The 27568-nt window shown below is 41.5% G+C and overlaps 1 protein-coding gene across 7 annotated transcripts in view; it reads left to right on the top strand.

Moving 5' to 3' along the window:
* LOC137791370 (ELKS/Rab6-interacting/CAST family member 1-like) overlaps positions 1–27568 on the top strand; it is a 102038-nt gene that overhangs the window by 72928 nt on the left and 1542 nt on the right. For 4 of the 7 annotated variants that reach the window (XM_068586262.1, XM_068586263.1, XM_068586264.1 and 1 more), the window contains 3 exons: positions 2792–2939; positions 8382–8489; positions 14709–14894. In XM_068586262.1, coding sequence (XP_068442363.1) covers positions 2792–2939; positions 8382–8489; positions 14709–14894 — 442 coding nt within the window. Of the gene's footprint in view, positions 1–2791; positions 2940–8381; positions 8490–8779; positions 8858–14708; positions 14895–27568 lie in introns of those variants that run through there. The other 3 variants (XR_011078028.1, XR_011078029.1, XR_011078030.1) reach the window with 1 other exon arrangement.

The raw sequence follows: 27568 nt of genomic DNA on the forward strand, positions 1-27568 counted from the left end.
CAGCAGATGCCATGGCTGACCAGACAAAGAACAGAGGGACACCCAAACAAAATCCAGGGCAAACATGTCGTGACTGCAAGCGCAAATGTACAAACAATTTCTAGGATGTGTTTAGCAAAAAATACCATAACATCTAAAACTAAGAGTTTGGCCAAAATACGCTATGAAGACCTTACAGATAGCTCTTTCATAAGCTTTTCCTTACTGTGGGTCGACCTTCCTTTATCCTTCTGTGCCCGCCACATTGCTGCAGAAAGGAAAGACTTGAAAGGAAAGTTACAGATCTAAGGCTTCGTATCCACTGGGAACCTTTCCTCCACACAGTGCTGGCTTCTTTTTGTGTTGTTTTCATCGGTAAGGACACATTGCCAGCAGAGCTGAGAGCATACTATGTTTTAAGAGCCCTCTGACAGGAGAATTATCTAAAGATTTAGCAAAAGAGAGCTGCACTTGAAACACATTTTAATGATCACATAGTAACAGCAGTAGCGCAACCAGCACTTGTCATAAGCATGTGTTTAGCTTTGGCCAAGCACAGAGTAAGTGTGTGTGTGTGTGTGTGTGTCTGTGTGTGCGCGCGCGTGTGTGTGTGTGTCAGATGGAGATGAAGGGAGAGCCATAGAGGGGCCCAGAATGAGACCGGTGCATCTGGAATAAATATCATTTTATCACCAGGGTTTATAAGCGCCATGTGCTGGCAGGTAACTCTCAGATATGGTATAAAACTAGACGCACTGTTAGCTTTAACAAGACTAATGTTCCATTAGCCTTCCTGCGTGTGTGTGTGTGTGTGTGTGTGTGTGTGTGTGTGTGTGTGTGTGTGTGTGTGTGTGTGCTGTTTATGTGAAAATAGAACGAGAAAGACTGTGACAGTGTTCCAGTATCTCCCAAGTGAGTGAGGAAGAAAGAAAAATTCTCTTTCTGGTAGTCCAAGAGCTCATGTTATTATATTATGCAGAAAAGGAGCATTTTGAATACCCAAAAATGACCAGGGCTGTTTTGAAACCATATCGTATGATATACATTTACTGTATCATTAGTATCTCAAAAGGTTGCATTTATATTCACAAATCTGGAAAGCTTGTGAGCTGCTGACAGTGACCAGATGGGCTGAGGGAATCACTCGACTAACCTCAGTCTCGACTTCCTCACCCCCTGCTCCTGACAGGATTGCCGCAGTCCAGATGCATGATGGGACACTTGTACACTGACAGTGTGGTCAGCGAGGTTGACCAAAGAATCTGTGGCTCTGTGGGTCTTCACACAGTCCAAACATGTAATCTGTTTTCATTTAGACACTCTCGACGCTGCATTCCTCCCTGCGCCGCTGCATCTGTATCTTTATGTGTGGGTTTGTGCGTGAGGGAGTGATAAACGGTGTAACTGTGCTGACTAAAGAGAGAAAGCGAACAGTAAAAAAAGATTGTAAAAAATGTAAATGTAATATGCCTCAACCTGCGTGATTGTGGATTTGCATGTGTGTGTCTGGATAATTGTTTTTCTGTGTGTTTGTATGTATATCTTCATACATGCTTATTGTACAGCGTATCTCTGCGCTTACTCTATTTCTTGAGGACTTTTTCAGTTGACGTAAACATTGCACTCTGGAAACCGATGTTTACGTTTGGCCTGAATCACTCTTGATATATCACCTGATTGCAAGAGTATGCATGCATAGTTAGATAGACAGTGAGAATGTGTTTATTCCTTCCTATGCAAGTTTGCATCTTACTGTGTTTATGTGCATGTGTAATTGCGTGTGGCCAATCTTTGAGCCCCCTGGGTGTTGTGGAAAACTCGTCGTGATTTAGCTTCTCTCTGGAAATGGACCGAATTCCGAGAATTCCGAGTTTTGCGTGTCCTTGGATGCGGCTCGACCAGATCTATGGCCGATGGGATGGATGGGATGCGGCTTGTTGCTGCCTGAACCACATGGAATGCTATCTATCTGTCAGCTCTGCAGGCAGGGGGAAAGGAGAGGGAGAGACGAGAGAGGCCGAAAAGATAGACGCAGAGAGTAAACCTGTACACAAACAGAGAGTGAGTGTGTGTGTCAATTCATATAATTAGATTAAGTTACAGGTGGTTAAACACAATTAATTCCTTATTGGTTGGTCGTATGAAAAGCAACATGGGAGCAAGAGTGAACATGCCATAAAGGTCCTCAGTAAAAAACAAACCGTAAACATCTTGATTGCATGGTATGCATCATACTTGGACCACTTGAAAGCCCCATATCTTTGTACAAATACAATAATTATATCCTCCTAAATTACAAAGTGGTTCCTCATTTAAGAGGGCATCCTCCACTTGTTTACACCAGAAGGGTTCACCATAGGAATTTAAGTACACGCAAATTAGTCTCGAGTCATGCAGATAGTTTTGGATCCATTGTCGGGATTTTGATTTGAGTTGTGTTTCCAACCTAATTTGAGGGAGTTGACTGTAATTTAGTGTGTGGCGTTCATAAAGTTAAAAAACATTAACAGGGTCATCTTGTGTTCCTGTTAGTCAGGATAAAGCTCAGAAGATTTCGATAAAAAGTTGTTGAAAAGTTTGAATGGCCTTTGAAAATGGACATTTTGAATTCCTTTATGGTGTTTCTTTCATGATATTTGAGCTGAAACTGCTTTCACCACACCATCTCTGTGTCTTTCAATTCAAGTAGTCAGCTCCCACTGAAATTGCAGTGATGTCATCATGTGCAATGTCACCAAGTGTGGCTTTAATTATACCTAATTAAGTTAATTTGTAATATGGCTAACCAAATGTATGATTGTTCTCTGTACAGGCAAGAGGCCCTGCTGGCAGCCATAAGTGAGAAAGACGCCAACATTGCCCTGCTGGAGCTTTCCTCATCCAAGAAGAAGAAAACCCAGGAGGAGGTGGCAACTCTGAAGAGAGAGAAGGACGGTCTGGTTCATCAGCTCAAACAGCAGGTGGGATTATTACGCATGGAAGTGGACACCTGGAAAACCTTTTGGTCAGTTATTTAAAAGCAGAGGAGCAGCGATGGAGAGGAAGTGTGAAGAGGAAGGAGAAAAAGGGAGTACAGGTGAGGTGGCAATGATGAGGAGAGCGAAGAAAACAAGAGAGGCAGAGAGAAGCTGAGTCCAGATGTGACCACAGTTCACTGACCACCGAGGATAAATTTAGGATTAAGCTACCCCTCCCACACTCACCACACGCAAACACACACAGAGTTCAAATGCCCTACAAACCTCCAGTGGCAACACTTTCATATGAAATTTGTGTTTATTTTATTTTTCTATCTGCAGATACACACACGCAACCTAACACATGACCGAATGCCTCTGTGGTTCCACACAGAGGTCTATTCACACACTCTGAGACACACTCACACACAGTAAAGGTTCTCGTGGGTCTAGTAAATTAACCAACTCCTTAGTGGATGAGTCTACTGGGAGTTTGGTGGATTCTTCTTCACTGGTCTCCCGTCTGTACATGTGTCTTCTCACTTTCTGTTGATATCCCTCCTTGTTTTTGTTTCTTGCTTGATTCTCCCTGAGACATTTATATGACGCTCAAATTCAGCATAACCTAGAGTGCAACAGCAGATGCTTTTCCAAGATCAACACTAATAAATAATTTGATACATAATAAGGTCAAAGTCACCTTTACTTGACTTAACTTTTGTCAGAGACCCTGTTTCTATTGAGGAACAGCTGATTTGTGAAGTTTAAATATAGGCCAATCTACGCATTACCTTCTCATTTCCCTCCTACACAAATGTATGCATCATACATGGGAGCAACAGTTGCACATCACACCAACCACACAGGGGAGGTAATCACATTTAACATATCACAACCAAACCAAGATGACACCACTTTTTCTTTCCTTGATTCAGAAACTGTGAAACTAAACCGATGTTCGGGTTCAAAACCGCTCAAGATTTTCCAGCTATTGAATATTGCCAAAAAAACACTTATTGTATAGCATAAGCTCCAGAGTATTCAATATGATAGACGCACAAAGGAGAGGGAAATCATGTGCAGGTGTGTGTGTCATAGAGTGCGTGAGCGTAAGGTGTTCGAGATTGGCTGTGTCAAATGAAGTCATTTTAACATGCATCACTTTCCTCTCTCTTCTCTCTTCCTCCCTCATCCCTTCATCTTTCTCCATCCTATTTGAAGTCTTTTATGACACCTCAGGGTCTCGAGGCGGTTACTCACAACACAGAGACTCTACTGTGTGTGTGTGTGTGTGTGTGTGTGTGTGTGTGTGTGTGTGTGTGTGTGTGTGTGTGTGTGTGTGTGTGTGTGTGTGTGTAAAGGGGTGTGAGTGGTTTCATTCCCCTATTTGGATTCTCTCTCTCTCACTTTGTGGTATCATCATTTTTAGTCCCTCAATGATGGATCACAGCCAAGACTTCCTCGGTATTCCCATCTGTGTGTGTGTATGCGCGCGCGTGTGCGTGCGTGCGTGTGTGCGCGTGTTTACAGTGTAACTATCAAGTAAGCGGATGCTGGTGTAGTATTTTTAGCCCGGTCCTTCAGAGTGACACATGCACACACTTTGCCACTGATAACCTGACAGATGGACAGAGACAGTTTTGAAATTATAGGTAAATATAAATCAGTGATGAAAGTGAGCTGTAAACTCTGGTTGCCATCAGGTGATGTATGGCAGGTGAAAACAGAAGGAAGTATTTTTAGATTTGTAAAGTAATAAAATGTCACTCATTGTCACAACTGACTTATAGCTGTGTGATGGACGTAGTTTTTTTTTAACGTTTCTCTGAAGAATCTTTCTAAGGCCATCACTCGCCAGCGTGGACACTTTGCTACTGCTATTAAACAGAGCAGAAGGCGACATTTGCATCAAACAAATGCACATAATGTAGGGGTGCTTCAGAATTACTGTGTGATTACTAAGTGTTTGTTTCATTTTCATCAGACTTTATAGAAAGAGAAACCTCAGCGTCTGAATGCAGTGTCTTGTTAGTGTAAAGTTTGCGAATGGCAGAGCAACGAATCTGTATATGTGCAGCACTTACACGACACACATAAAACACACCTGTGTGGTGTGTTCAAGAATATACGGTTGTCCCTGAAACTGTCTCCTGTGTTTTGCCCTTTGACCCCCAGCCACAGTGCGAGCAGATGGCTGTAGATCAAGGTGGCCTTGGCTCTCTTCACTCTTCTTCTCATATCTTTCTCACAGTCTCCTTCCTCCTCTTCGCTTTTATTTAAATGTAGCAGCCTTTTTCTTCAGCAGTATAGTGGAGAGACTGAAACAATGAGCGAAAGAGAGCGAGACGGAGTTGTGAAAAAGCAAAGAGAAGAGGAAGTGATTGTTATATTTTACGAAATGGAAGTAGAAGAGGGGGAAGGTGTGGAATATACCACCATCTGCCCTCGCAAGAGACACATGTGGTTAACATTTATAGGTGGTGTATGTGTGGCCGCGGCCTTGGTTGTTCCACACCTTTGTGGCTTATGGACATTTTTAAGACTTTGGCTCATCACATCACTGGTTGGTAGTTTCCGAGTTCCTGTTTTGTTGTTGTTGTTTTCTAACCTACATCAGTCAGTAAAACATAATCACACTTTGTGTGGTCACTTTGAACCTCTGAAACTTGAATCCTGTGAAGAGATTAAATACCAGTTCAACAGTGAAACAGTGAATGAGTGGGTGATGGGGATTTTATTCATTTTAACATCTCTTTACACACACACGTGGGTCAAATCTAGTTCATTCCTCTTTCGAGATTTATTAAAATGAAATCATTTCATTGCTCAACAGTCACTTTCCATTGTTATTTGTAATGTTCCACTTCTTAACAACTCTATCTTCTTTGACAGATTAAAAAAAATAATCTAATTTTGTATCATGATGAAATAGTTCTTGTCCAGCCATGACTCAGCAACTTTTTTAATATTGATAATTACTCTGATACCAACAATGTTCTCTTTTACCACTGGAGGGGAAACATGAAACAATAATCTGATCTAATATTCCTCTTATCAGTCTTATCACGATAACATAATTTTATCCGAAGCATGACTCAGCATCCCGCCCTCTTGCTTCAATCCATGTTCATTTGTTTCTCATTCTGTCAGTTGTCAGAGGGTTACAGCAGCGCTGCAGGAAGGATAGATGGAGGGGAGAAGAAGAAGAAGGGAACAATGAGACGAGGAGAGAAATAATGGTGTGATGATTAGATTAAGTGAGAAAGAGAGAGTTGGCACAGCAAGTGCGCTGAGGTCAGCATTCCTGACAATTAGAGAAATGGGGAAGATGTAAAGAAAGACCAGCAAGGAAAGTGTGTGTGGTGTGTGTTGTGTGTGGATTTTCTTCATTCCTTCAGGTCTCTTTCTTCTCTTAGCCTTTTTTCCCTCCTTATCTTTACTCACACTGTTCTCTTTTTATGCCACTATCCTCCTTTGCACGCCTTCTCCTCCTTGTCTTTCTTCTATTATTTCACTCCAACTTTTTCCTCGTCTTCACTCTCCTTCTCTCAGTCATGGCTTTAGGAGTTGTGTTTTGGGTTCAGCAGCATTAAATATGGATAGAGGACAGACGAGAGAATAGAGAGACAAAATGACATAATTAAATCTCACACCGAATCAGGCATTGGCTGAAAGCATCAGTCCTGTCATTAATTTAAACAAGGGTGGTGTGTTTAGCCTGAAAAATAAATGCAGGGTTAGGGTCCCTACCGGGAAAATTCCCGGCATGCCAGATGGCGAGTTCCCATCCTGTCCCATACTTTGCCAGATGTTACAGAGGATGTAAACCTATAGTTGGTTATAGAATTAACCGGCCCCTAAGCATCCTCCCAGGCCACTGTTGTCAACACTGGGGGATGGGTAGTGGGGGGTATATGTTACAGGACTGAAGGCAACCTTTACAACAGTACAAACAACTGTCACCCAAGAAAAGGTTTGAACTCACAACCTTTCTTTTGTTGTACTAGGTCTGGCGAGCTCGGACGACAGAGCATGACACTTTTAATCTCAGGGTCGTGGGTTTCAAGTTCCACGATGGGTTGGTATTTCAGACAAGGACTTATCCGGAGATGGATATGTAGTCGTTTACCCCTCACTATACTTGGAACTGTTACAGACATACACTAGAGTAGATAGTTTAAATCTCTCAGAAGTCTCCCTCGAGAAATGCACATCAGTGGGGTCAAATCCCACATCTAACAGATCAGTTTAATTGCAGGTTTCATCCCTGTTGTTTGGCAATACAGATATCTCAACATGGGGCTCGAACTCCCGACCCATTTTTTGTTTTAGCAGGCCCGGCAAGTTAGGATGACAGAGGATGAGGATGCACGAGGAGATGAGGCATCCACTTAGATTACGTGCCGACCCTGCTTACATAGAGGGATGAGGACATTTTCATTACGCAGACAATCACAAACAAGGCAACACATCGCTCTTGTTTGGCAATACCACAAATCTAAAGATGGGGCTCATACTAATGATCACATGCTTATGGACGTTGTTGTGTGGAGAGGAAGTGACAGACCGTGACAAATACTGCAGGTTTTTAAGATGAACTGTTTACTCTCCATATTTGTTTTAAATATCTGCGTGTGTTTATTTTAAAGCCATCTTTAGAAAAAGTGGAATTGAATTATGTTTGAGTGCATGCCAGGGGAGGCACTTCCGACTTGAGTTATGTACATTCACACACTTGTATGCTTCGCACATACTCGTAGTGTGAAACACGTTTTTTAGCACCGCTATCTCATGCTCACACACACACACACACACACACACAGACACACACACACACACACACACACACACACACACACACACACACTTCTGCAAAATGCAGTGTTTCATTTAGCTTTCAAACAAACATATATTCTGAAAGTTTTGTCTCTCGCACACACACAAAACCTCAGTCTGGTCCGCTTAAGCCTCTGTTCCTTGAAGGGCTCAGCGAGAGGCTAAGGGGATTTAGATTGTACAATACTGACAGATTTAGACTGACTCCCTCCCTCAGGTTCTCTCACTCCCTCGCTCTTTCCAGGCCACTGGTAAACTTAAAGTCCAACATGTGAAACAGATGGAGCAGCAGGAAAGGAAGAGAGAGAAGATAGGGAAGGAAAGGAGGAGAGAATAAAGTACATGAGGGAGAGAGTGGAGGATGAAAGTAAGGTGGAAGAAATGGAAAAGACAGAAGTCTACACACTGTATCGTGATGTGTGTGAATCCATCAAAGTGCCACTTTTAAACATGTGTATGTACGGCCCATGTAAATGGTGTGTGTCTGTGTCTGTGTGTGTGTGTGTGTGTGTGTGTCTGTGTGTCTGTGTGTGTGTGTGTGTGTGTGTGTGTGTGTGTGTGTGTGTGTGTGTATGTGTGATCTAATTGCTTGTGGCTCTTTCTCTCCAGACTCAAAACCGGATGAAGCTGATGTCAGACAACTATGAGGATGACCACCTGAAGGTCTCCACTCCAAACTTAGAGCAGCCCAACAATCACAAGCCCTCCCCAGACCAGGTAAGACCTGCGCCCAGAGGGAGACTTAACTTGGGGATAACCTCCATATAATGTCCCAGTCCCCACAAACCACCAAATGTCATCACTTATGTGGATGAAAGCATGCTCTAAAAGTCACACGTTCATGTATTTGATCTGGGCAACAACATGAACTTACTTTATTTGTTTCAACTATTACTAGCCAACGTTTTTTCCTACACTTGCGATGTTTTACTCAAATGTTCTGCTTCAACAACTAACTTCCTGCTTTCTCCAAACTCACGCTGCTGTTGGACCAAACTAACCAATAGGATGATGAGGAGGGTATTTGGGCCTAGCGAGCCACATGCCTTCTTTCTCTCTCTCGGTCCGCCATTTTGTACAGAAGGGTGAGCGTCTTCTTTATCTGGATCAGAACACGTTTGGATGTGCTCATCATTTGTCTTCTTGCTTTTCTTTTGTTTCATCTGTGAGGTTGTGAGCTGGTTCTGGTGTTGTGATATTGTCATATCATTTTTTCTTCCATTCTTTCATCAAGATTCACTATTGAAACTCTCCTTCTCCCTGAGACTTTCCTTCTCTCTTATAATTTCGGTTGAAGTTAGTCATTTCTTGATCTCTCGTGTGAGTAACTGCAGTTGATTTTTTATCAGCGGTTTTATTACCTAAACAGGAATGCTTTCAAATTGACTCTTAAATTATGCGCTTTATCTGTTCAACGTCTCATCTCATCTTTTGATTTCAATAAATCTTCTTCATCTGATGATTCTTTATTCCAAAATCTTAATTTGCTTTATTTATATAGTTTGCTATTATGTTTAGGTGTCTATATTTTATCATTCTTTCTTTCCAACTACATTCATCCCTTTGAGGACTTCTCTAGACATATTTTTTTTCATATTCTGCCATATAGACTCTATCATCTTCTACATCAAGCCTAATGAATGGGCGGACTACGAGCCAACTCCAACATCATCTAACAAATCTAAACTAGGGCAGATGGCTGTTTCTTGACTCAATCAAAGAGATTAGGTGGTGTAGAAATGCAAGAAATTTGTTTAAGATTTTTATGCGGGAAGACCCCGCTGCCAATTATGTATCTTTCCATGTTGGCTCCTTCATTTTTCAACATACTCAGGTGCTCATGGTGAGCACCATTCATCTGTTTTATGTTCACTTTTCAAGAAAACAGTTGAATAGTCCACTCTTTTTTACTGATGCGCTGATCTTTTATTATTTGATGCTTAATATTTTAGTCTTTGTCTTCTTTTAGGACATGCTTTTTCTCAGCTGGACCTACTTCATGTGTGGGATATAGTGGAACATTTAGAAAGCTGCTGCTTTGCCAAAATACAAGTCAAGGTTTTTTTAGGAATGATGAAAGGGGAATATTCCCCTTGACACACCCGTTACTGTTTTTTTAACATACAATGAGTCTTTATTGTATTTTTAAGGCCGAACAGTCATTCATCGCACAACCTTCAAGCTGAGCAAGAACTGAAAACACTCAAATCCATCTGAACACATCTGATTTAGAATTAAGCCATTATTATAAGACTTAAAAAAATCAGACTTGTCACTTTTCTAATGCAAATCTTGATGTTTCTACTATGTCAATCTCAAGGTACTGGGTTTGAGTCCCACTTTTGGTAAAGGTGTTTTGGTCTGCACACTCATGGACACATATACTGTCACATGATCCCACAACATTTGTGGTTGTTGTTACTCATAGACACAGCACAAACTATATTTTATTATAGGGGAATGTAGGGCCTAATATAGTTTTCTTTATGCATAAACCTTTGGTGTGGCTTGTGAGAGAAGTAGACCCAGAAATCCAACATGTGCATAGCAGAGGTCCCCCTGAACAAGACTGCGTTGTGATTTTACTTTACAAATGTAACGATTTTGTTTTTATAGCCCATTGAATATTGGAAGTTCTGACATTATGAATATCATTATGTCATTGAAGCTGACTTTGAAGTCACTTTTCTCCAAAACTGTACTGTAAAATCTCACATGTGCATGTACATGTGCATAGCAGAGCTCAGATTGAACAAGACTGCGTTGTAATTTTACGTTACAAATTTAAGGATCTGTTTTGAAATGATGTAATGCTGAAAATATCTTTTAAGTTTGGTCTCACATGATTGAAATGGTTTGATCTACTGACAGCACAATGGGGTCACCACATATGAGTAGCACATGCTGGTTTTAGGGGCAGCTCAGGTCCACCAGTGGGATTTCCCTTTGGGATGCTAAAAGCCCAAAAGTTCAACACTGGATCTGAGTTTGAACCTGGTTATTAATTAGCGGTAGCACCACCCTGCAGAGAAAGGCAGGTCAGTCAGTCTCCTTTTGTTTATTTCTTCATGAGTATTCACATTTACAGTATAGACACACTTGTCCTTGGTGTGTAAGGCAGGTAATTCGCCATAGCGCATTACATCAGAACAGTGAGGGATTGTGTCTCTTTCAATAAGGGAATTCTGTTCGACAGTTGGAGAATGAAATGCTTCAGAAACAACTGAAACACAGGAGAGCACTCTCAACACACACCCAGCATTGTCGAGGAGCTTTTTATGGTATATTGCATTTTATATGGTCGTCAGTGGTATTAGATGCACCAGTGAAAAAAGACAGGGAAGAGGGGAAAATGTTTTTTTCTAAAGAAGTCCAGTGTTTAACTTCATGATTAACGACGCAAAGCTCTGACTTGTTATATCAAACAGGTTCTCGCAAAGTTGATCTGCAGGAATTTCTTTTTTATTAGTGCTACACTGACGGTAACAAAAAATATTTGATTTTGACGTGACATTATTATTGTTGATGTTAAAATATTTGCGCAGTTCGTTATTCGTAACTTGACCGTCAGAAAACTGTGTGATCATTTTGAGATTAAAGAGAAAAGACTACAGATTTGGGTTATTAGTTATATGATACGATAAGATATATATTATCGTTTAACGTGGCCGTGGAAGGTTATTTTAAAAGGTGGCCAGTGAGTGGGGCGAGCTGAATGTCCCTCTTTGGACTTGTTTCATTGCACAGAGTCTGGTAGGCGGGCATGGGAGGCTAATAAAGAGACACAAACACACACACAGCGGCGTATAAAATGATGGCTCCTCTGGGGTTGGTTCATACAGCAGGAAGACATTGGAAACCTCTGTGGACTCATTAAACACACGCACGCTGCATACGTTGACCATTGCAGGTTGTGAAATACAATGAAAACATGGAGGCACATATATATTGTACAACTTAATAAAATCAGTAAATCCAAAGACTTAAAGCCTTGCGAAGACTTTTAAAAGTCAGTGTTATTTTCGTATTTCACATTATTATTACTGGTATAAATTCAGGCTTATTGTTAAATATTTGTTTCTGTTAGTCATTACATGTTTCTTGGAAAAGGGAAAGGGAAAGAAAACCCTGGTGTTATTTCTCTCTTAATGTCTTCCTTATATCGCCATCATTCCTTCCATTCTTTCTGTTTCTAATTTGTCGTGCATTTCCTCCACAGAGCTTTGCTGCAGGTCTGGAAAGTGTGGACAGTCCTTTTTTTTTTTTCAAGCTTTCTGACAAAATAGTCTGGATTAGAAAGTGCGAGAGAACAGCTGTTACACATATGCTGAGTATGTTTTTCATGCATTAAAGCCAGAATTTAAGAGATGTGTTCACATATTGGCATATAACACGACAGTCTCGCAGCAATAAGGTCCTTGTTGCTTTACTGCTGTCAGCATACATCATAACATACAGCAACAGAGGTGTTGTGAAATGCAGAATGTGCTGGATCCCTGCAGCCTTCAACTCTATCATTTTCTCTTTGCTTCTCTTTCCGTTTCCCTCTCTCCTCCGGAGGGAAATGTCCAGTAATGCATTTCGTAATGGACTGTAACCTACTGGCAGGTCGTCTCTGGAAAATACTGTAACTAGAGCTATTTACAGCTTTGATAAAGACCCTATATGAGTGAGTGTGAGTGTGTGTGCTTTTCTGTGTCGCACTGTGCTTGTGTCTATACCGTGTGGGTACGTGCACTGGGTTTGCTGCGAGCAGCAGTGAGCCACTCATGGACAGGAGATGAGCAAAAAAATACAGCTAATGTGTGTGTGTGAGTGTGTGCGTTGTGTGTGCAGTAAATAAGGAATCAAAAGTGACAGTCACTTTGATTTACTGTCAGCTTTCATTGTCGCAGCAATGCTGCTGGGGAAGAGCCGGCGATACGATATTTCTCCCTCCAAAAAAAAACACCCACATCTTTCATGTGTTTGCCAGGATGCTCAAACACATAACGTTATTGAATGATAGATGTTGGATACATATAGATGTATTTGTTATGTTATATTCGGACATGATCAATCTGCAGTTAGTTTTTTTTACTGTTTTGACAGTCGGCTGGCTTTGTGAAAGCCATGTGTCTGGGATAGACACATTTCTTGATTTTGTTTTTGATTTTTCTTGCCTCTGTCATTTTAAATACAACATGAATCAATTATATATGACATTGTCTCTATTATTTTATTTAATCATGTCCTTCTTATCATGTTATATTTGACTATTTCGTCTGTGCAAAATGGCCACCAAAGCGAAAAGAGGTGTCTCTAAAATATAAATATATTTTTGTTAAATGCTTGGTTTAGTTAAACCAGTGAGCTGAAGTGGCAGGGAGCATCAGTATGGTTATGTGTAGTTTAAGACTCCTTGCAAATACATTATTAGCAGTTTTTAAACGAGGCATGAGGCTTCTAATATAGAGCTTTAACAAATAGTTGCAGACAAATGTGAATCAAGTATTTTTTTTAAAGATGACATAATTCACACTGACTAAAAGTCCCGACACAGAGTCAGTGCAAACATGTATTTTGACGGATGACTCGGATTCTGTCTGAATTAAATGCATGAAGAATAAAAGTCAAGTCAAAACAGATGACACATTTGCATCTCCAGTAAATGGTAAAGAGAGAAGGATGTCGAACACGAGATGGAGAACAGACTTGTGATTGTGTCTGTGTGTGTGTGTGTGTGTGTGTGTGTGTGTGTGTGTGTGCTGAGTGATGATGAGCATGGATCACAGGGTGTGGACAGACCCCGCTGGGACTGAATATCCTTTACCAACACACACATACAAGCTGACAGCCCTCTTAACATGCTTTCTCTGCACTTAAATCCTTCAATTCCCCAAGGAGAACAGTTTGTCTGTGTGTCTTATCTGTGTGTGTCTGCGTCTCCTGGGGGGGGGGGGGGTTACCGTTTAGCTCGTCTGACCCTCATTCCCACACTCACGTTAAACGTGGGAAACAGATCCAAAGCTGTTAACTGTGGATTGTAGTCCGGATCAATTCTCTATATACAATCTGGAGGAATTAATTTGTGTGACAATGCTACACTGCAGTTAGTTGACTGCAGTCTTTGGTCTCTGTTTATGAAAGGCTCAGTCAGAGAATACATCAAAATGTAGTGTAACACAGCCGAATATGCTGCACCGTGCGTCTTAAAGGTTTGTGTTAGAATATTCTTTCAAATAGCAGCTTTCAGATCATTCAAATAAATCAAAAATAGAAGTAAATGCGCCTTCATCAGGGGTTCAAGAGGAATCAGACTAAGCATCTCTTCTCACAGTATATAGGCTTCTTTTGAGCTTTTTGTGTCTTTTTTAAATCGCCCCATCCTCTGTCATCTCTCCATTCTCATGTCTGTTTTCATGCTGCCTTAATCTATATGCTTGAATTAGCCCAACTCTAATGCTAGTATGACTTTGCACAAAGTTACGTACCACAAGCTACACTGTGCACCGCTCTCCTGGCGAACAGAATTTGCTTGGTGCTGGAAAGACACACTGCAGTGTCCTAATTTATATGGGTTAAATTTATAGAATACAAAAAATTACCCAACACTTGATCACGCAAAATGACAATGAATCATAAGTGTGAAATCTGAGTTAACTGCTCTCAATGAAGTAAGCTCAAGTACCCAATATTGACTGCATTTGGGTTAATTCATTTAATGTTTATTTTATCTTACAGAGGCCAGCATTATAATGAAAGATCATCAACTAAATGAAATAATGACTAACAGCATTCGCTGCTCTCAGGCCATGTCTTTCCATCTCTTGTAAGACTTTGTGTATTTCTAATCTGGTAAATTATGTTTAACAATTATCAGTGTTGACCTACATTTTGTGTTCAATCAAATTGATCCCTCTCATTTTTGTCCCTACCACCTCTTTCCTCCTCCAGATTCTCTCTCCTCTCCTGGATCTCAATCACAACCGCAGTAAACTGAAGCTGTACATCGGCCACCTGACCTCCCTGTGTCAGGAACGAGACCCAATCATACTGCAGGACTTCGCCCCGCCCCCCGCCTATCACCGCTCTGACTCCGCCTCCTGGCATACGCAGGTGCACAGCATGACACAGGAACAGGTGAGGCCGTCTGTGTGCGTCGTCTGTGTCTGTGTGTGCTTCTGAAACATGAGGGGAAATATTGCAATGGAGTTATAGTGAGGACATTTTGTCACTCACAATGTATTAAATCCTAAAATCAGCGAATGTGTGTTTTTGTGCGCTTGCTTGTGTGATGTGATGATGTGTGAGTTTGTGACATTGTTCTCGCTATGTGTGTGTGTGTGTGTCCCTGTAACTGTGTGGATGTGTGTGTATGTAAGGAGTAGGGCACACACTGGTCGGTCTGGCAGGTTTTTGGCGCTGCCTTTGACATTATTGAAACGATTTACTCCAGCGGGTCACCTGACGACAAGCTCCTGGCCGGGGAACAAATACTGTTTCAGACGTTTTATTTTACAGGGAGTAAACTCTGCTTCCAGCTTTTGGCAGCAGGAGGAAGGTTGGTTCATACGTGGAGCAAGGAGCGGAGAGAGGAGCTTATTTACTATTTAACTGCCGAAAGAGTTGTCATCTGAGAGTGGGAGGAGAGCAAAGAAAAGGGAAGTGAGCATACAGAAAGGTGAGGCTTGGGCAGAGTTGGCCTTGATGGAGCTCCATTGTCATGGTAGCCCGTTGTGTTTTCAGATATTTGATATATGGAGTACATTGTTAAATCTAAAAATTGTGTGGTATGGCTTCGCCATGTCTCTCTCTCTCTTTCGCTCGTCTTTTTCCTCCATATTGGAAACATATCAGGCGATACATGGTCACTACATGTGGTATACATTGAGAAACGGTAACTCTAGACACACACACACATACTCACAGAGCAGTGTGACGGAGTGTGTGGTTGGGGTACAGCAGGACTAGTTTCCTACAGTCCTCATGAAAGCCCTATTGTATGCCTTAATGCTGGGAAATGTCTGTTTGTCTGAGTGCTTCAAATATGGCACGGTATGGTATGGTGTCACTTTAAATAAACCTTGAATACGCTGAATTAAGAGATCATTTAATCACTGTGTACATTGAAGGCGCAGAGAAATGGTGCGGGTGACTTTCACGGAGAGACAATTACTCTACGCATTTTTCATCATCTGCCTAAATGCAGACAGTAATCTGTGGTCTGGAGGCCGCTGAGCCACGTTTTTTTTTAAGAAAAACGTACTCTGGATTAAAAGCGATCATGTGGGCAGGCTGCTGTGAAAGCGTATCTAACAAGATTAAATGCTTTTAGAGGAGACGACCAACCAACTACCCGGCCGTATTTTATTCCTACCTTTTTATATTTATAAAATCTTTTTCAAATATTAAAAACATTTAAACCAAACTATGCTCAATTCACAACGGAGACAATAAAAGATCCTAAAAGACTGACCTTTCCAATTCAACACAAATTGCCAAGGCATGTACCGTGTGTGCACATTTTGATTCTGGTTCATGAGTTTGATATTATATCGCACCTTTTTTAAGTTAAGTTATGATTGCATAGTATCGTGTTGCTATATATGAAACATTGAACAAGGATAGCGTTGACCGTGTCCTCCAAAATGGCCCGTATGCATGCTACAAAATGACTCATACTCTGATTTGCTGGTTAAGTTTGGCCAACTACGTTGTTTGGGAATTTTAATCATTGTGAATGGCATGAAAACCTGTTTTTAGCATGTGTGATTATCATTAAAAAATCATCAAAATGAGATATAAAACCAACAAAGAGTTATTTTCGAGAGTGCTTGTTGAATTGTTCGGTCAAGGTTCATTTGAATGGTTGCAGAGCAGCTACAGGACTTTAATTCTAAGCTTTTGGCTTTTGGATGAAAACACTGAACTTTTCTTTTCTTCTTTGCTGTCTCTCCTTCCATCACTCTCTCAGCTTCGTTCTTTCTTCAGGCTTTTCTTTCCCCGAAGGAAGACCATTCCTCTTTACCTTATTTTTTTCTCTTAAGTGCCTCCATCACCATTACCTTTTACCCTCACCATCTCACTTACGGCGTGTCAGTGTAGGTGGAAGAGCGAGACAGTTTTCAAAATGCTGGAGGTTCTTTATTTTCTCTGTTTTTTTGGGTGAGATGTTTCTCTTAGCGACATCACAGTTTGAATCTCTCTGCCTCACTCCGTCAAATCCCGCCTGCACCCAGGCGGTGCCAGTCGGCGCCATGTGTCTGCTTTAGACCCCGACCCTGCCTACACACAATCGCAGACACACACTGCCTGTCTTTCATTGAGGCCCGCGTTTCTCGCTTTCCTTCATCATGTGTCACCATCACCCTGACTGACCCTCTTAATGCACACACAGACTCTCCCCAGGCTGCCATGTGCCAGTGTGCCAGCCTCTCTTTTCTGTCTTGTGGTGTGTGTGTGTGTGTTTAACAAGCCTCTCCCTGGCTCTGTTAAAATGCCTGGCACTCTGTAAAGCCATTAGGATCATACTAAAATAGCATGTAAAACACACATAGACAGACACACACATGGAAGCCTACATGTCCCATGCCCAAAACATGCATTAACATGAAGGACCACTGGAGGCTCGTGTACCTGACAGTCTGCTCAAACATTTTACGAACACAGTGTCTAAAGTATCTCTCCTCTTTTCTGGTTAACTGAAACAAGGTCGACAAAGTAGTATGGCTCACATGTTAGAGGAAAGGGCGGTGGGAGAGAACAAGTAAGCCTTTATCAAGAGGGCAGCTCCCAGTACAGATAACTGGTTGCGTCAAGAGCGAGAAACCCTTCAGGAGCCTTACGGAGGGCAATCCCTGCTTCCTGTGCTGAGACGATAACTTGATCGCACAACTGTGGTTTGACAGTTCTGAAAAAATCCTAAAAAGTAGTATTCAACAACATAATTTCTCTATCCACATACTGCAGTGGAAGTCTAGTTGTCAACTGACACGTTTTCAAAACCGCAGAAGTGAGGAGTGAGTTTTTCTCAACACGTTTCAGGTTGTTTCTCAGTCGACGTAACAGAACAGAGGATACAACACAATGCACAATGCAAGCAAAAGCCCCCAGTTGTTGTTGTGGGGAAAGAAATGGAAGATATCATGTCAGCACATCAACCACAACACGGCATCGGTCTAAAGATTTTAAACAAAATGCATGTGTTAACATGTGAAGGGAATCCAGAGCCTTCTGTTAAACTATGACACATATTGTTTCAGATCTCCTGAATGTATGCTAATGTTTCTTCCATTTTAATGTGGTGAGCAGGGTTTGTTTATTGCAGGTCATCTTTCAGTTTAGTCATTTCTTTACCCTCTTCAATGTCACTAAAACATTTACATTTCTGTGACTGTTGAAGCATAAAAAGGAAAAAGAGACTTTAGTGAAACAACACAACAGCAAAGTGTTTATCTGAGGACATGTTTTTAGCAGCGCTGCTGTCAGGATGCCAATGAGTACTTTGTACTCTCTTTCTTCACAGGATCAGAACATTTGTGTTTTTAAGTGAAATTCCTTCCATCAATTATTGGATGCTTTGCCGTTCAATTTGGTAGGCTCTTTGTTGTATCCCAGTGGATGAATTGTAACAGCCTCAGTTGTTTGTGTTTCGTGCTAGTTAGCAAACATTTGAACATGAACGTTTAACTGAAACCAACTACTGGAGAGAAAAAGAAGAAGCTGAAGTGACCCGAGGGAAATGCAGCTGATTGATTTACTAATCTGTGAAGATGCCGTGTGTCTCGTTCGCTTTTTTCTGACCTGCCAAAGCTGTACATCACATTCATTTAAAGTTGAAAATTGAATGTCAGAATCTGTTCTTGCGTATCTACTGTACTGATATTTGGTTTAAAGAAATTAAACATTAAATTTATTCGGTCGTACCATGGCATGAGAAGGGTACCAGCTCCGTACCAGCTCGGTCATGTTCCTGTGTATTTGTTTCCATGTCTCTCTTTAACCTCCTCTGAACTACAAAAGTAACACTGATTCCAAAAGTGAGGTTTTACTAAAAGTGCTGTTTTCTGTGCCATAGTCATAATAATAACCTTTATGGCTCAATGACGTCTCTAATGAGCACTGAAGAGAACTGGCATCATATTCCACACACACACACAGGAAGTCTCGCTCTCTTTCTCTCTCTCTCTCTCTGGCCTATGTCTCCCTCCCTGGCCTGAAGTGTGAAGCCATAAGAAATCCCCGGTTTGTGTGTGTACGCAAATACGTACGTAAAAGGCTATAACATTTTATTGTATGCATGAACGCACAAGTGTGTGTGTTCACGTCTCTGAGTCCATTCGAGTCTATGCACGCGTGTACATTTGCGTGAGTTTGGTATTGTAAAAAAAAAACATATTGAGTGTTATTGGCTGAGTCGGCCATTATATCGCTGCTCCTATAAAGCCAGTATGGATTGTCGGCCCATGACCCTCTATCTGATAAAGAAGGACGGCTCCCCAGGAATGACTGCATGCGTCTCTGAGCCAACTCAAGCTGCAGAAACCTCAGTGAAAAATGAGTCCACATATTTACAACTCTGTAAGTCCTTGTAATGAAGGAAAGTCCCGCGCGTTTATAGACGTGAAATGTCATTGCTGCTGCACGATCTCCAAACAGATGAAGGTAATATGTGTTTTCTCTTTGACTTGTCGCACATGCATTTTAAAAGTTACACGGCAGGGTGTCTCACGGGGCCTGGCAGCTGTTCAGTCATCGAAAGTGAATCAAATGACTTCATAACAAACTTCCAAAGCAGGAAAACAACACCAGTATGCTGCCGGTGACTTTAAATGCTGCTCTGGGAATCACTGTAATAGTAATTGCTATAGAAATCCGACTAAATAATTGACATAACGACTTACAAACACACTTTAAATGTTATATGAATAAATCTTGCCTTGCTTTGTACAATAAGGGTTTCCAATGTAGCCTATACTCAATCGTTGTTGTTTCAGCTCGGCGGCCTGATGCCCTGTGACAAGCTGATGCCCTCTGCAGACTGGCAGACGACAAAGGAACTGTGTGTGTCTGTGTCTGTGTGTGACGAGCCCCCGCAGCTTCAAGGTCACTGATTGGGTACTTTCTGATTGACAGGCGGTACAGAAACAGGAAGGGGTGGAGCTGAAATGTAAACATCACAGATAGAGGGCGACTACAGTTTTACCGTTGTACTGATTTACCATGAGGCATAGATAGGCGTTGTACTGATTTACCCTTGAAATGTGTCCGTGAGAATGTGACTTTAACAACCCTGGTGATAATACAAAATGCTTATTATTAATATTTTGATGGTCTTGTGTGTAGGTGTGCTTGCCAGAACATGTTTTGCATGACAAAAATCCTGGCCATCTCTGTCTCTAATGTGTCTCATTATATGTGGCAGAACAGAAGATACAATGCAAACAAAAGCACCCAATTGTTCTGGGAAAAAGGAAGAAGATATCATGTCAGCACATCAACCACAACACTGCATCAGTCTACATATTTTAAGCTATCAAGTGAATGCAGAGCCTTTTATAAACAATGAAACATATTGTTCTGTGTGGTAATGTTTGTTTCATTTAAATGTGATTTATTGTAGGTCATCTTCCAGTTTAGTAATTTTCTAACTCTCTTCAATGACATCACATTTACATTTCTGAGACTATTGAAGCATAAAAAGAAAAAAAAAGATTATAGAAGATCTTAACCTTATAATAAAGAACACCATAATACTCGTATTTTCTGTAACCCATCTACTTCCTGTTTGCTCCGGTACATGAATAGTCACGTGCTCCTTGTTTTCAGGCCAGCTGGTATGAACATGGACTTGACTACTTTGAAAGACCTAAAATCACAAGTCACACATGTTAAGACAGTTCTGGATAGGCCGTACACGACCACACAGCTGGAATATTTATTGATTAAGCCTCTGCACGGAAACTTGGTTTCTGCCAGGTAAAAGTCACTCCGTTTGCGAGGAGTGTGCTGCTTGGCAGTAGCAGAGCGGAGTGGACGGGCCGAGGTGCACAGTTTGACAATGTGCTGCCTGAGCCGGTCACAGCACGATGGACAAGTAGCCGTGTTTTGAATCGGAGTCAAGCAGCCACCATATTGCAAAGGAAAGTGTTTTTGTCTGTGTGCAAGTGAAATTGTAAGGGTGGAGGGAAGACGGAGGGTGGAGGAGAGAGAGGTTAAGGGGATTGTCTGGCTGGAGCAGAGTCAGACCCATCCATTTGTGCTGCGATGTGGTCTGGGGTCTCTCGGCTTTCATTAGGCAGCTCTGCTTCTGGCTTCAAGGATGATTGTTTTCTCTCTAAATACGACGCTGAGGTCCTCGACGGCCATTAGGCGCACACACCGGGAACACACACTAAGAAACAGACAAGAGGGGAGACAGTCAGACGCACATGTCCGATCTCAGTGGTCATTTCACAACGACACACACACACTCACACACAGGCCTTCGCTGGTCATTACTGACTGACTGCTGGGTTTTTATGCAGATTTATTGAATCCAGGCTTAATGGCTTTACCAGTCTACCCTTTTTTTTTTTACATGCATTTGTCGTTTTTTCTCTCCTTCCTCCTTGATCTCTCCCTCTCTCTCTCTCTCTGGTCATCACTCTTTCCTCCGCCTTTCGGACCTCTTTCCTCTCTTCCTTTTCTATTCTTTTAAATCTTTCTGTCTTCTCTCCCGGTTTCTCCCACTCCGGCTCTGCTCTGCCATTGTCACTCACTCTTGATCAATCTCCTTTCTCCTTTCCCTCGGACTCGCTGTCGCACTCTCTCAACTCCCACTTCACAATCACTGCCTTGTGTTTCCATCCTCTACCTCTCTGTCTGTCCTGTGTTGTCTATAATGGAAAAAAAACAAGTCAGTGATGGTAACTCACAGAAACCAGCTCTTCTCTCACACCTTTCTTTTCTCTATCTGAAGCTGTTAAATCTTCACAATGGCATGCCATTCATGTGTTTCTCCTCAGTTGTTCCTCCATGGAAAGCAATATAAACATATACACAGTCATTGAGACTTTTACCAACACTGAACCACGTTCAAAATGCACTAACGCCATGCATACACCGTGTGAAGGGAACAGGATGAATATCAGTGGAATTAAAAGAAAACGGTGGAATAGAAACTTGTGTCAACTGAGTGGTCGGTCATCTTGTTTGTTACGACTTGCTTTTTAACATTTTATGTTACGTCTTAATATTAATGTGTTCGTAAATGTGTTTTAACGATCATTTTGGAGACTACGGCTCCCTTGACCACAATAACATTAATTACTGGCTGGTTGTATGATTGCTATATTATGCAAGATACAATGTTCTTCACTACCCTGCCTCCTACTCATTTAAAAATGATATTAAAATGCTATAATAGCAGGTGGCTTTATAGTTTGCCTCCGATTATGTTTGGGTCACCTTGAATAAGCAAATCGTATAGAGATAGGGTATTTTAGCATTCTGTAAAATATGGTATTTCTATGTATTTTTTTATTGTTTTTCACCAAAAGTTTGGTTTAAAAGGAAATTCTGTCTTGGTTTGAACATGCTGAACATTTTGTAGGCAGCCTGTAAGTGTACTTCATGTCTTTTTCCCTCACTTATGTGTCCCAATGTGATTATTGGACACATACTGTGCAGCTCAGTTGAGATCAAGATAAACCACTGATACTTCTGGTATCTATCTTTGGATCAGCTGTTTTTAGAAGCACTTCAGACTTCCTTTTGTCTCGCTTGTAGACTGTTTTTTTCCTTTTTATTTCTTATACAACCTAAACACTGTGTATCACTTGTTGTTTCTTCAGATTGTCCCACTGGGAGGTTACACCTATACACAGTCAATGTTGGAGTCTGTTCCTGCTGTTTATTTCCGCAGCCATTAGTGCTGTAAGTCCAGCCTTGTGTAGTTACTCCTCGAGGGCCAGTTTACGGTTTAAGTCTTTTTTTATATGCCTATAATCTTCTGTTCTCGATGAAGGTGTTCCACTGTAGCTAGCACACTTACAAGCCCACCTCCCACTGTAGCTTAACTGGCATTAATAAGCGCTAAAGTAAATGTTGGAGCATAGAAATAAAAGATTTAAGCTCCCAGACTTTAATAAAAGGCTTCCCATCCTTGTCAATTACTACAAATGCTCATGTGCGAGGCACAGGATGGTCTCTGACTGCTCCCAGAGGCCAAACCTATGAATATGTTCCTCCAGTCATTTTGGCTGATTGAATCTGCTACCAAATGAAATGACCAAGTTGTGTTCTATTGCCCCGCACTCGCACTCTTTCTTCAGCTGCTTGTGCTAAAGGAGCGCAGTATGTTTCAGTCCTCCAGGAGCAGTTTTAGGTTCAAGTCCTCTATTCCCACTGCAGCTCGTTAGCCAGCATTTTAAGCTGAGCTTTCTGGACTACAGCTGTAACGAACTACGACAGAGCACGCACACACTCATTCACACACATTCGGTCACATGGCTCAGGCGCATTCGGGCTCGGCGCGGTGGGGCGGTCAACTTATAAAGCAGACTGCATACAGTGTAAGCTTGTAAGAGCCTAATGGTTTGAAGAGAGACAGGAAGAGAGACAGGGATTATAATAGCCAATACAGGCCTATTATACTTTATCCCTTTGCTCTTGTTCATAATGGTGTTTCTTTAGCACCGCTCAGGGCTGCTGTTGAGGAGTCTGGAGCCCTTTTAAACCTCCTGATCTTATCTTTACTCATGCAACTTGCTGCTATTGCTGAGGAATATTAGGTCAAACTTTGCCCTCCAGACTTTCTCTGCGTCCCTCATCCTCTCCTTTCCCGATGTCTTCCTGCTGGTTTTGTTTAAGTCAGAGTCTTTTAATAAAGGTTTTTCACTTTCACCAGAAACGCTCCACCTTTTCACCGCAGTTTGTGTTTTCCTCCCCTCCATTTCCCTCTGTCGCTTGCATTTTGTTCTTTTTCCTTTTACGTGCCAATATTCAGCCAAACGTTAAGTTATTGGAAAACATTTTCGAATATTTAAAAGCTATTAAAAAAAATAATTGTCAAAGAAATATTCTTTATGCCAAAGTTAGTGAAGTTTGGATAAAATATGTAACAGATCATGTTTTTTTTTTTGTGAAAATATTATTTTTGGGGGGAAACTGGACCTATGGATGGGGTTGCTCACAGTCCAGGACTCAAAGACAGAGTGTATGAATTCTCACATAGCCGCTCTAATTACTCCCAAAACTCAGAAGGTCTTTGTTGGTCTGACCTAATTTTTCCAATAAATTTCATATTCTACAATAACCTTCATAATAGTAATGTTATTAAGGTAAAAAGCTAAAGGTCAAACCATTAGAGCTCATTGCTACATTTGTGATCCAACATTAACAACATTATTTGTGCAGCTTTTGGTTGAATCGTTGCAAAAGTGGGTCAGTGGGCCTCACTAAGCGGCCCTGATCTATGGACACAAGGGACTGCAACCCATGATATCATCACACAACATCATTTCCCCGAAATCAGTCAAAACAACAGGAATTTTCCTGATAGAAAATTAGCTCTAGCCTCAGAATCATCTGTAAATGTAAATGTCTGGCTCCCTCATTCTAGTTAGATCATATATTTGTACACTCTCGTTCTCTACAGCGACCCGTTTGTCGCCCTCTCTCTCTGTTAATGTCCCTGACTCTATCTCTCTCTCTCTGTGCTGACTTACGGTTTCTTTCGAAAACATTAGCATTCCACTGCAAAGAGGTTCAAGCCCTGCAATGTGTGTTCAGGGGTCAGTGTGTACGTACACACACATTACCCTCATCCTCGTTTTCAAGCTGATAACCTGTGTGTGTGTGTGTGTGTGTGTGTGTGTGTGTGTGTGTGTGTGTGTGTGTGTGTGTGTGTGTGTGTGTGTGTGTGTGTGTGTGTGTGTGTGTGTGCGCGCCTCCACGACCCCTGATAAGGCAGATAATGATCCATTACGATAATGGAGCTTTAATGGCTGCAGTAAAAATCATCTTCAACAAACCCTCTCTCTCTCACTTTGTCACATAGACACACGCACGGGCACACACGGACACACATGCACACACAGACATCTTATCCCTTCCTTCGGTCTATCTCTCTGCTTCCCACAATCCTCTCTGTCACTCACTAAATCAGAACTTGAACTTGCAACATACACTTTAGCGTCATGCCCCATGCATTCACACACACACACACACACACACACACACACACACACCTATCATGTCGAACACCCAAACCACTAGCACCGACACTAATGTATCTCCTAAACACATGCACACACACACGATCACAAACACTGGCAATCAAACACACACACACACACACACACACACACACTCTTTTACAGAAGTCATGGAATTGGCACGCTGCCCACTTCCATTATTTCATCTACGTTTCTCTCTGACCACACGCACTGTGATTGCATGAGACGTGATCCGTCGGAGCCGCAACATCCAAACGTGTATCTCATAACTGGAAACTGTCATGAAACATTGTTCATATTTAATTCTTTCAGGTCATACATGAGCTAGCGAGTGAAAGAGGAAGTGCATTACTTTGCAACATGCTGGTGGAGGATTACATTATGATTACTTTCAGAGTAAAACTGACTTATTTTTCTAGTTTGGGCTGTAATTTAATATCAGTTATGAGGACATTCTCCCCACCAGGTTGACAGTATGTATGTGGAGACGCAGCTTTGCAATAGAGTCCATTAGGGCAAGCAGGCAGCCAGGTTTGAAGCATGTCCTCAGTTTAACCACATTATCTAAATGTTTTGCAAAACTGCTTCTTCTCAGGGTTCAGCCACTGAGCGTGCACACATGTACACTTCAGGTATCTTCACTTTTGATTTCACTCCCATGTAGCTTAGATCAGTGGTTCTCAACCTGTGGGTCGGGACCTTGGCACACGATGAAAGTGATGGGTCGCTAGATGAATAATGGAGAAAATGAAACAGTGTTGTTATGTTTTGAGATCTCCGCGCTGCAGTTCCTTCATAACAAAAAGTAGATTGTAAAACCCTGAATTTTTCATAAGACCTCAAAGCCAGTGCCATTGAATGCTGATGTGAACAATGGTAGCGCAGTGTGATTCATTAGTTTTGTGGAGTACTTTTTAAAAAGGACACAAGCAGCAGTCCATATAGTCGCCAACATATCTTATTAATTCCTTCATTAAAACTGCATCAATCACACATTTTAAACAGTTATGGATCATGCAAACGGTGCTGCAACTGATACTAACTTATATCTTCAGTGTATATGATCCCGCTTTATGTATACGGCAGTATCAACCCTGCGTTTAACCCATTTATTCTTGATTTTTCAATAACCTTTTCAAGCGTTTCTCTCTGGTGGAGGTCAAGGCCGCGCGAGTCAGAGATCAGAAGACAGCACACTAAACCACTTATCTCTTCGCTATCGCCTCACCATCTAATCTTTACTGCCGTGTTTTTCTGTGGAATTGCAACTAAAATGCAGAGTCATTAAGTTGAATTATATGCAAACACACATGAGGTTATTGGCCAGAGGATGTTTGGGCATTATGGAGAGTAAAGTATTGCAAACACTCACACTTGCACAGAGGAAGGGCGGAGCGGTAGAGCCTCATTGCCTCTCTCACGGCTTCAGACTCTCCTTCACCTCCTCTTTCACTCACTCCCTGTTCACTTCTCCGTCAATGTTCTCCTCTGTCTTCACTCTGTTTATGTCGGCGTACAGTGACTAACACAAATGTGAGCGCAGCAGGGAGATTAGAACATTTCTGTTCATAAATAAAGTACACATTCAGTAAATAAATGTGTTTTATTGCATTAGAGTGATGTACCTATTATTGTGTATGTATTGATTGCATTGTGTTGTACTATGAACTACACTACAAAATTGAATTCCTCTTTAAAAGGTTTTATTGATGTGACCAAATTGATCAATCAGTGTGTAAATACAATCGATATTCCTCAGTTTAGTATCCCACTTCCATCAAGTTTGGGCATGTTTCAGAAGCTGACTTTTATAAAGAATGATCAAAGTTTATGTAGCATATCTGAGACGACCTGGCTGAAAATCCATACATATATATATATATAACAATACATACAGTGTTGCCAAAGCAATGTGTGAAACTGGACCTCAACCTATTCAGAACATTGTAAAATAAATTGGTACATACTCTCCAACAATAATGTAACAACATAATACACGGATAAAGTACTATATTTATATGTGATTTATTGGGCAAATTTTCATTAATCATGAAAAGTATCATTACTTACAGCAGTTTTACACATAAATAAAGCGACTGTAATAAAAGATACCTCTGAGATTTGCTGGCTAAGAGATGAGAGCGGAGGGAAGAGGTTAAGACTTAACGAGGCAATATTTTGCCAATATCTGACCCAGGCCTCACACACACACCAACATAAATGTGGGCTTGTGTTACATGACTGTTTTAAGCGGCGCTCTTATTGATACAGATGTATTGGTCATTAAGTCCGTTAGGTTTGACGTCTCAGCTCGGCTGCAGCCAAAGAAAATAACATCAGCGCTCTCTCACAGAAATGTTCCAGTCTGTACGGTCAGAAGAACTACACTGTGGTGTTTTCAGATTACAGGCTGGTGTGTGTGCGTGTGTGTCGCCTTAAACATGCTCCCTGAGTCCCTGTCATCCACAGGGCCATGAGGAGAGTTGGTCTGTCGGCCTGTGATACTGCGTTTAAAAGTCTTTTTGATTTTTTATTTCATGTCCGTTTTTTAAAGGACAACATGGAATTTATAGGAATAGTGCTTTATTTGAGGAA

Source organism: Clinocottus analis, unplaced genomic scaffold (genome assembly GCF_023055335.1).
Source record: "Clinocottus analis isolate CAN_PGR_092001 unplaced genomic scaffold, fCliAna1.0.p SCAF_20, whole genome shotgun sequence".
In the NCBI taxonomy this organism is placed as follows: domain Eukaryota; kingdom Metazoa; phylum Chordata; class Actinopteri; order Perciformes; family Cottidae; genus Clinocottus; species Clinocottus analis.